Below are 11,276 nucleotides of genomic sequence, written 5' to 3' on the forward strand. Positions count from 1 at the left end.
TTCAACTTTGAAAGTTGGAATTGCTGTTAATGATACATTGATTTTTTTCCGTGTTCTTGTCAATGTTTGTTATTCTTTCTCTTATTCGGTACCTATGGAAGTTTTCCACTCAAAAAGAACAGTGGCGGTGAATTCCAACCTTTTTTCGCTGAAATTCACTGATTTAAATTCGAATTATCCGATGTAAAAAAACCATCGAAGCCTAATAGAAACAAGTTACAAAGACATGCCCAAAACAAAACTGACTTTGTAGATGCTAGACAAACAAGTTCCAACTGCGAATATGTTTTATTCTTTCATTCTGAAGAAGTGTGAAAAAAAGTTCTTACAAGAATACCAGATTAGATTGTGTAATTATTATTTGAGTCTGTGTTTTTCTTATTCTCTCAATACCTGATTCTTGTGTTTTTATTTTGTTCAAAAGTACAATTAGTTGGTATTATCGATGTTCTCCTTTTCTTTATTACCAGTATGATCGTCGATAAATTCTCTGAAATGTTTAATGATTACTAAGTAATGCTCAACAAGATATTTTTTTTCCATCGTCAATATTTTTATACCGAGCTTTCACAATCCGGCCCGAAGGACCACTTGACCTAGGCACTTTTCATTCGTCCACAGTTCTTACAAGAATACCAGATTAGATGGTATAATATTATTATTTGAGTCTGTGTTTTTCTTATTCTCTCAATACCTGATTCTTATGTTTTTATTTTGTTCATAAGTACAATTAGTTGGTATTATCGATGTTCTCCTTTTCTTTATTACCAGTATGATCGTCGATAAATTCTCTGAAATGTTTAATGATTAATGCGACAGAATGATCTTTAAGATGCTGAAATCTCTTGAAAGTAATTTAACACTGCAACACATTAGCAGAGTTCAATGTTCAATTTCTCGAAACAATGTTGTATCAACTAGTTAGTTCTAAAAATAGGTACTCGTACAAAAGCACTCAGTAGTACCTACCATAGAATCGTCGTGTGTACAGTCCACGTCAACTGGGAAGTCCGATGGAAGCGCATGGAGGGGAACCGCAACTTCTCAACTGTAAGTCGGACAGTTCTAACCATCGTCAATATTTTTATACCGAGCTTTCACAATCCGGCCCGAAGGACCACTTGACCTAGGCACTTTTCATTTCTCTTCTTCCATCCTGTATGATTGTATGTCTGATATTGATCCTATGTATGGAATATGATGGATCTGTTTTTCTGTTTGATTGAAATCTTCACATGATTCTTCTCTTGATTGGGACAGAAATTATCGCGCGTAGAAGAAAAAATCTCCGAGTTTTCTTTTTCTCTGATATTGATCCTATGTATGGAATATGATGGATCTGTTTTTGTGTTTGATTGAAATCTTCACATGATTCTTCTCTTGATTGGGACAGAAATTATCGCGCGTAGAAGAAAAAATCCCGGAGTTTTCTTTTTAACAAAGTCTTGTTCAAGTTTTATACGTATAAGGATATTAATTTTTTTACAATTGATACCTATACCTATGTAGACAAAAATGTGATAAAATATGTTCCAGTTTAGATATACCAGTATTACCTATAGGTACATATAATAATAATTTTCCCCCAACTAGAAACTATACTTACCTATCTCAACTTTGAATAGCGTATATTTCCTGGACCTTGTTTCTTGTGTTTTAGGTATTTCTTAGGACATTCAATCTATCCATACAGTTTGTTGAGTTGATTTTCATTTAGTCAACATAATGGTCACTCTCCGAGATATAATTTCTGTAACACCTTTACAAACCAATTGGAAATATTATACCTACGCTTTACCAATACAATATGGGTATGGGTATCTCATCCATGGTGTTCACAATATCTAAAAGCCATAAAAACACATTAAAAGGATAAGGAAAGAAAAAAAGTAAAATAATCATAATAAAAGAGGAAAAACACAATGCAAGTCGGTAATACTCCAAATATGTCTTCTCCTGCACAATCACCACAACAAACTCTCACCTGCCAACGGTGTAATGCTTTGTTCATATCACAAGAACAATTGACAACACATCAGCAGCTTTATTGTGTTATGACCCCAGAGGTAGTGCTAGTCCTCCAGTCTCCAGCCTGGTAACAGTTCTAATGCTTAATGATTTACTCCGGAGATCATTCATTCAGATAGGGAATGTGTTCTTTTGCTAGATCACTTGATGTTATTTATTGTTTTCATTCAATGCAGATTTCCGTTTGACATAAATCAAAGGCAAGCAGTGCATTTTTTTTTCTGCACAACCGTGTACACTTTTTAGCACAAGTTTTTTCTTCTTTTTTTAAAGTAATCTTTTTACTATTATTTTTAACAGCGCGATTCTATGTTTTGCTTGTATTTGAAATCAGTCTTTTTTTTATCGAACTTATTGATATAATAATATCATTCATCCTGTTTTTATTTTTGATCTTATTCTTATCTACTATTAGAAGATTAGGATTTCTAAATATCCTTTTAGTAGATCATTCATTCAGATAGGGAATGTGTTCTTTTGCTATGTGTTCTTTTGCTAGATCACTTGATGTTATTTATTGTTTTCATTCAATGCAGATTTCCGTTTGACATAAATCAAAGGCAAGCAGTGTTCCTTTTAGATTTTTGGAAACTCTGCTTTTTCTTCTTTTTGTTTGCTGAAATCTTCTAGTTCTTTAGCTGCCTTCCAAGATTTCACATGGCTTTTCACGCCTTTGTACATTTCTTGTTGTTTCATCCAAATTATTGTGCACACTCATCCTTCTTCAATTCTTCACATTAACTTTATCCTTGCAATCCACGTGCGGTGAATAGAGATCCTTTTAGATTTTTGGAAACTCTGCTTTTTCTTCTTTTTGTTTGCTGAAATCTTCTAGCTCTTTAGCTGCCTTCCAAGGTTTCACATGGCTTTTCACGCCTTTGTACATTTCTTGTTGTTTCATCCAAATTATTGTGCACACTCATCCTTCTTCAATTCTTCACATTAACTTTATCCTTGCAATCCACGTGCGGTGAATAGAGCTTCTACGGTTTTCATATTTGATATTAAAATAAAGGTAGACAATATACTTGATGAAGAAGAAAAAGAATAAAGATTAGAAAGGTGGATATAAGAAAAGTTTTTTAAAAAAATCTAAATTGCAACCCTGTAGGAGGAACTAGATGGCAGATCACTAGTCACATCCTGTATACAGGAATAGAGACATAGTAGGTTGATGAAGAAAAAGAATAAGGATTAGAAAGATGGATATAGGAAAAGTTAAAAAAAAATCTAAATTGCAACCCTGTAGGAGGAACTAGATGGCAGATCACTAGTCACATCCTGTATACAGGAATAGAGACATAGTAGGTGTGGCAACATAATAATGTTCCTGTTTTATAGGTCTGTCTCCCATGAAATTACATTTTGCATATGAGTAGATACACATTCTGTTCAATATAAGCTACACTCTTCATTAGAATGTTACTATCATGTTTATAATAATGGTCTATGAGCTTTCTGAGTTAGACGCAACGACCTTTTTTTCGCCCATAAATATTGCATACGGTATTTATGTACATGTTTTCCCATTGATGGGTTTTTATTTACTGAAGAAGCATTGACGACCTTTTTTTCGCCCATAAATATTGCATACGGTATTTATGTACATGTTTTCCCATTGATGGGTTTTTATTTACTGAAGAAGCATTCTTCGCCCATAAATATTGCATACGGTATTTATGAACATGTTTTCCCATTGATGGGTTTTTATTTACTGAAGAAGCATTACTGAAATGAGATTTTTTAACAGAAGCTGAAATGTGAGCACCCGAGACTGAAAACCGATGTGATCTGTTTCAGTTTACACTGGGACACTTGGTTTGGCTTGTTTCAAGTTTCAAATTCTTCTTTTTGGCGAAAGAATAAACAAAGCTTTAAATTTAATTAATTCAAAATCCGAGACGGTAACAGCCTCCCGTTAAAAGCGAATGCGAAAAGAATTTGATACCTTCCCAACTACCAAACGTTACATAAATCCGAAGCTGCCAGCTACCACCAAAATTATTATTGAATTTTCTTTATTATTCCATTGTTTAATCTTTTGTCTCGTTGTCGTGGCAGCAGTGTCAAGTCTCCTTTCATGGTCTTTGAAATCTCCAGTCTTATCTTTATTGTAATCTCTATTTTATTTTGCTTCTTTTTAAAATCTTTTTTGAGCCATTATAAATATTCATGCTATGGTAAATTAATATACCTTACATATTAAGCTACACAACCGTACGAGCTACCACCAAAATTATTATTGAATTTTCTTTATTATTCCATTGTTTAATCTTTTGTCTCGTTGTCGTGGCAGCAGTGTCAAGTCTCCTTTCATGGTCTTTGAAATCTCCAGTCTTATCTTTATTGTAATCTCTATTTTATTTTGTTTCTTTTTAAAATCTTTTTTGAGCCATTATAAATATTCATGCTATGGTAAATTAATATACCTTACATATTAAGCTACACAACCGTACGTTTTTTGGTCTTTTGTTAATTTTTGGAAGGTCTTTTTTGTTATTATCCATTTGTTTATACGTATGGTTTATTCTACCTTTGTATTATTCTGCTCCGGTTTATTGTTCTTGTTTATTTATACAGTAGTAACTTCCATTGTATTGGATTTTTTTTTTTTACAAAACTAAAATACAAAATGTTTCTTTGAGAGCACAGCTTGATTGATCGCAGACCTTGATTTGATTTCGTTTGTAGGCCAAGCGTCGACCATTTGGAGTTTACTAGATTGATGTAGCTATTTACCACGTCACTACTAAAAGATGAATTTATGATTGTCACCAAGTTTTCAAGAGTTTCACATATCGAGGGTTTATTCTTTGTCTACTTCTTTTAGATCCTGATTAAGCTTATCTTGAACATGACTGAAGGATTAGTATGTTCATATGTTTACTACTTAAGTACTGACTCATAGACTTGCTATTGCCCCTCCATATTTATAAATGGAACCTTTCTTTCAATGGATTGGTCATACTTTATCTGCAGCACAAATCTAAAATACAAAATGTTTCTTTGAGAGCACAGCTTGATTGATCGCAGACCTTGATTTGATTTCGTTTGTAGGCCAAGCGTCGACCATTTGGAGTTTACTAGATTGATGTAGCTATTTACCACGTCACTACTAAAAGATGAATTTATGATTGTCACCAAGTTTTCAAGAGTTTCACATATCGAGGGTTTATTCTTTGTCTACTTCTTTCAGATCCTGATTAAGCTTATCTTGAACATGACTGAAGGATTAGTACGTTCATAAGTTTACTACTAAAGTACTGACTCATAGACTTGCTATTGCCCCTCCATATTTATAAATGGAACCTTTCTTTCAATGGATTGGTCATACTTTATCTGCAGCAGTTTACTACTAAAGTACTGACTCATAGACTTGCTATTGCCCCTCCATATTTCTAAATGGAACCTTTCTTTCAATGGATTGGTCATACTTTATCTGCAGCATTCTAATGTACGTGTATATCAGACTTAGTCACTTGGGTCAGGCCTACTTTTATTCGTATTATCATGCATACTTTTTTTATGGGCTTAAACTTTCATCAATGGACTTGCTTGCATACTATTAAACATGGATATAACCTACCTCTTTTTATTGTCTCTGGACTTATTCATTATACAGCTCCATTTATTATACTCATATTTATGTGTACGTAGTTTCCATACAATACTTGGTCATATATTACACATTGTTTTGTATACAGGTACATAAGTTATAGGTGCACTATTGGTATTCACTTAGTGCGTTATGAGAAACTCTTTTTTATAACTTGGTAACCATAACCAGATTGGAACGCTTGAACGTAATAAATTTCAATTTTATTCGTTTTGTCTCTTGCTTCTTCTTTGCTGAATATTACCTTCCCAGACATCTCGTCTAGCGTGGCGTATTCTTTATCTATGCAACTCAATGGTCTCGGTGCGTAGGCCTAGGTCGTGATGGTCTACGTGAGGTGTAACTTGAGCCTTGTTCTGCTTGTATCCTCTTATCACCTGTTGATTATTCCTTGTAATAATATTTTATTTGTACTTTACTGAACAGACCACCCATCTGCCTTGAAGTATCTAATCATTCGATTTGTTTTGATTGTGTTTCAGATCGGAAAGACGAAGACATGGAAGATGACGAACCTCCTGAGAAACAGAGACTCCTGGTAATCATTCGATTTGTTTTGATTGTGTTTCAGATCGGAAAGACGAAGACATGGAAGATGACGAACCTCCAGAGAAACAGAGACTCCTGTCTCAACAGTACGATGATCATCAGGAACAGAAAGAAGAAGATCTCAGAGCGCATCCATCTGATGACGCCAAACACATGTGTCCCTTCTGTAACTTTGTGAGCAACTCTGAGATGAGGATCCAGGCTCACATTGTAACGCAACATTCTCAACAACGTGAACAACGTAGAGAACGATCTCAATCCCCTCGCCAGAGAACACCATCACCACAGCAGAGAAATGATTTCCTGTGTCCTCTGTGTCAAGATGGATTTGGCAGCAAGAGCTCCCTGGAGAAGCATGTCATGCAGATCCATAGTGTAAACTCTGAAGGATTACAGAGACTACTCATGCTGGTCGATCAATCCCATTGGTTGAATACCGTCTCTAGACCGTCCAATGCAAACCAACAGAGTTCATCCGAATCTTCTAGCGCCAGCAAACATGAGAAATCCATGGAGATTGACGAGAGAGATGATGAAAGTTTCGAACTTGACGAGAACAGATGCCCCACATCCTTTGCTGACAATGTTGCAGCAAAACAACAAAAGGAAGCTTGAAGAGTTGGATTATTTCTCGGATAGTAACTGTGGAGACTTACCGAAAGATAAACGTCTACGCACTACAATCTTACCTGAACAACTTGACTATCTCTACCAAAAATATCAAGTCGAATCTAACCCATCCAGAAAAATGCTAGAAACTATCGCAAAAGAAGCCCTTCATCTCCACATCCTTTGCTGACAATGTTGCAGCAAAACAACAAAAGGAAGCTTGAAGAGTTGGATTACTTCTCGGATAGTAACTGTGGAGACTTACCGAAAGATAAACGTCTACGCACTACAATTTTACCTGAACAACTTGACTATCTCTACCAAAAATATCAAGTCGAATCTAACCCATCCAGAAAAATGCTAGAAACTATCGCAAAAGAAGTAGTAACAGCAGTAACTATTACTAGAGGGCTTATTAAGTCCTCAACTGTTTGTAATGTTGTTCTTTTCTTAACCTTATCTAATAGTTTACCACACACTTTCAACACATCCTTTCCTTTTTCTGGTATCTTTGGTAAAGCTTTAAATTAAAATGGCCGGAAAGATTTTCAGAAAAATCTATGAAACGTCAGTTTTCAGAAAATACTTTCGTGTCGTTTTATGCACCTGATGGTCTTGATACCTTGACTATATTGAGGATCCAGTAACAGCAGTAGGTAACTATTACTAGAGGGCTTATTAAGTCCTCAACTTTTTGTAATGTTGTTCTTTTCTTAACCTTATCTAATAGTTTACCACACACTTTCAACACATCCTTTCCTTTTGCTGGAACCATTTAGCGACAAAGTGCTTCAATAACCTAAATTTTCAGTCGAAATTCTAAATAAATAAAAAAGCTATTCTATTACTAAAATAACTTACGAATAAAAAGCTCAAATTAAAATTGAATTGATACCCAACTTCTTATGACATGATTAAAATGATGTATCTATGTACATAGTTGTTTTACATGACATAATTAGGTAGGTAAAATCCATTCCATTTACCTTATGAGATGAAACAATAGATATTGTTTTAGGTAATAATATTGCCGTAATATCTTCTACGATGCTTTTTATTATTAAGAGCTAACCGTATCTAAGAAAGATAGGTTTTCAAATCCTCGCACATTGAAATTGAAAGTAGTCAGTTTAAATTTCCTGTTATCCCATAGTTGTTTTACATGACATTTTTAGGTAGGTAAAATCCATTCCATTTACCTTATGAGATGAAACAATAGAATGATATTGTTTTAGGTAATAATATTGCCGTAATATCTTCTACGATGCTTTTTAAGAGCTAACCGTATCTAAGAAAGATAGGTTTTCAAATCCTCGCACATTGAAATTGAAAGTAGTCAGTTTAAATTTCCTGTTATCCACAAAAACTAAATAGGAAGTCACCTATTTTAGAAGTGGTTTAATTTTGTATAAAACATATTTTTGTTTAAAAATTTGTAAAAAAATATCTTTGGTAGGTAAATAAAGCTTTAAATTAAAATGGCCGGAAAGATTTTCAGAAAAATCTATGAAACGTCAGTTTTCAGAAAATACTTTCGTGTCGTTTTATGTACATAAAAATCATTTGTACTAGTGAAATGATTTGATATTAAATTTCTGTGATAGTAGGATTTTGTATATTTTAATTGTTATCTAATTGTTTTGTACTAATATTTCTTTTAATATCAAAACTCTTTGGAATTTCCTCAAATTCCATGTTACAAGTAACAATGTGAATATTTTTCTTCTTTTAAATTTGTATAAAATTCCATTGTAGATCCTAAATCTTTTCTTTACAATACTCATATTTGTAGGTAACACTTAGGTTACAATATCTCTTGTATTTTTCTCTGGAATATACATCTCTTGAGGATTCCAAAACCAATTTGTATATCTCCTACAAATTCTGTTGAACATTTTTCCATTGAAATTAAATTTAATACAATGAAATTATTCTACAATGTTAGATTTAGATATTCTTCTCAAACGTAGGTACACGTCATACCAGACTTAAGTAGAATTGTAATTTGATTGATTATCTTAGATTAAAAATTTCTCTGGAATATACATCTCTTGAGGATTACAAAACCAATTTGTATATTTCCTACAAATTCTGTTGAACATTTTTCCATTGAAATTAAATTTAATACAATGAAATTATTCTACAATGTAAGATTTAGATATTCTTCTCAAACGTAGGTACACGTCATACCAGACTTAAGTAGAATTGTAATTTTCAAAACCAATTTGTATATTTCCTACAAATTCTGTTGAACATTTTTCCATTGAAATTAAATTTAATACCTACAATGAAATTATTCTACACTGTAAGATTTAGATATTCTTCTCAAACGTAGGTACACGTCATACCAGACTTAAGTAGAATTGTAATTTGATTGATTATCTTAGATTAAAAATTTAATTAATGAACGGAGAGTAAAAACTACCGAATCATTCTGCAATGCCAGTCTGACCGCCATATGTTTATTTCTAATTAAATAATTCCCGACGGACCATGTTAAATGAATTTAAATGCATCGTCACTGTTGACCTATGGAGTAATTTAACTGGTATGTCTTTCATTGAAGAAATTCAGCTCAACAAGGCCAAAACCTTGCGTCTCCACAAAACAATGATGAAATGAATTCATCAAATCCTTCATCTCCACATCCTTGCAACAGCAAGCTCAACAAGGCCAAAACCTTGCGTCTCCACAAAACAATGATGAAATGAATTCATCAAATCCTTCATCTGCAACAGCAAGCTCAACAAGGCCAAAACCTTGCGTCTCCACAAAACAATGATGAAATGAATTCATCAAATCCTTCATCTTCGACGGACCATGTTAAATGAATTTAAATGCATCGTCACTGTTGACCTATGGAGTAATTTAACTGGTATGTCTTTCATTGAAGAAATTCTTATGTCTGACCGTATGAAAGATACTTCCTCTTTTGAAGAAATTGAACTCTTGAAATTTGTATTGATTCTGGAAATGCTGTACAAATACAAAACAATTTCAAAGGTAGCTTTTGTTTCTCAAAGTTGACCTCAACAATGTAGGACTTCTTGACTTTTTTTTTAGACATTTTTCAGTTCTTCTTCTTTTACCATGACAAAGAATATACTCTTTTATTTTACTCTTTTTATTATTTTTCTCTTCTGTATTGATGCTGGAAATGCTGGACAAATACAAAACAATTTCAAAGGTAGCTTTTGTTTCTCAAAGTTGACCTCAACAATGTAGGCACTTCTTGACTTTTTTTAGACATTTTTCAGTTCTTCTTCTTTTACCATGACAAAGAATATACTCTTTTATTTTACTCTTTTTATTATTTTTCTCTTCTTTCTTTTATTTTTTAAAAAGGTAATTTTTCATTTGAAAATTTTGTGATTTTTGTACATTTTATTTAGGCTTTTTACAATTTTATTTGAATTTGAATTCCATTATTATTATTTTTTTTTTATTTATCTCAAACCTAACTTGATTATTTATTTTATGTTTTGTACATTTCTTTTCTTGCTTATGTTTATCATTTTGTGTTGTATTATAATTGAAAATTGTGCCTGTGTAAAGAAATATTGAAACACTCATTTTTCTGTCTTGTTCCTTAAAATCCATGTCAACAAGCGTTTTTTCCGCACTGGCCAGGCATTCTCTTGTATTTCTCCATGTTCCTTACTGTTATCTCTCCATCCAAGCTCAGTGGCTCACTTCAAAACCACCCTGTATGCAAATAATGAAATGCTTGTTGCATATTTCACCAGGCATTCTCTTGTATTTCTCCATATTCCTTACTGTTATCTCTCCATCCAAGCTCAGTGGCTCACTTCAAAACCACCCTGTATGCAAATAATGAAATGCTTGTTGCATATTTCGTTCTACTCTGCAATGTGTCTATAATATGAGCTTTGTTTTGTCTATCATACGAAATACTCGTATATATTCTATTATGTTCCTCCTCAGCCTGGGTATCATCTTATAAGGAGATAAAACGTCTATTGAAAGGTTCAACATTTCCTACTAAAGAGTGTATGAGGTTGAGAATTGGTGCACTGTCATAACCAGCGCTGATGAATCTTTCTATCTTGTCAAGAGAATCCTTTGTCTTTTTTTTTTTTTTTTTAAGAATTGGTGCACTGTCATAACCAGCGCTGATGAATCTTTCTATCTTGTCAAGAGAATCCTTTGTCTTTTTTTTTTTAGAAGATTGGTGAATTGTCATAAATGTTTGATGTATCTTCCCATCTTGTCAAAATTACCTTCATAGCTTCGTGCATATCCAGAAGATTGGTGAATTGTCATAAATGTTTGATGTATCTTCCCATCTTGTCAAAATTACCTTCATAGCTTCGTGCATATCCTTAGAAGATTGGTGAATTGTCATAAATGTTTGATGTATCTTCCCATCTTGTCAAAATTACCTTCATAGCTTCGTGCATATCCTTTAAGTACTTTTTTCTTCTAAGATCTAAGACCTTTATTTACTTACAGA

At 33.2% G+C, this 11,276-nt stretch overlaps 1 protein-coding gene across 1 annotated transcript in view; it reads left to right on the top strand.

Annotated features, from left to right (window-relative positions):
- Positions 1 to 6,808, top strand: part of LOC103514056 (zinc finger homeobox protein 4) — a 17,618-nt gene extending 10,810 nt beyond the window's left edge. Inside the window, exon 6 of the mRNA XM_026827109.1 lies at positions 6,216 to 6,808. Coding sequence (XP_026682910.1) covers positions 6,216 to 6,808 — 593 coding nt within the window. The remainder of the gene's footprint in view (positions 1 to 6,215) is intronic.
- Positions 6,809 to 11,276: the final 4,468 nt, after the last annotated feature.

The sequence above is a fragment of the Diaphorina citri genome, unplaced genomic scaffold (genome assembly GCF_000475195.1).
Source record: "Diaphorina citri unplaced genomic scaffold, Diaci psyllid genome assembly version 1.1 scaffold1074, whole genome shotgun sequence".
Classification (NCBI taxonomy): domain Eukaryota; kingdom Metazoa; phylum Arthropoda; class Insecta; order Hemiptera; family Psyllidae; genus Diaphorina; species Diaphorina citri.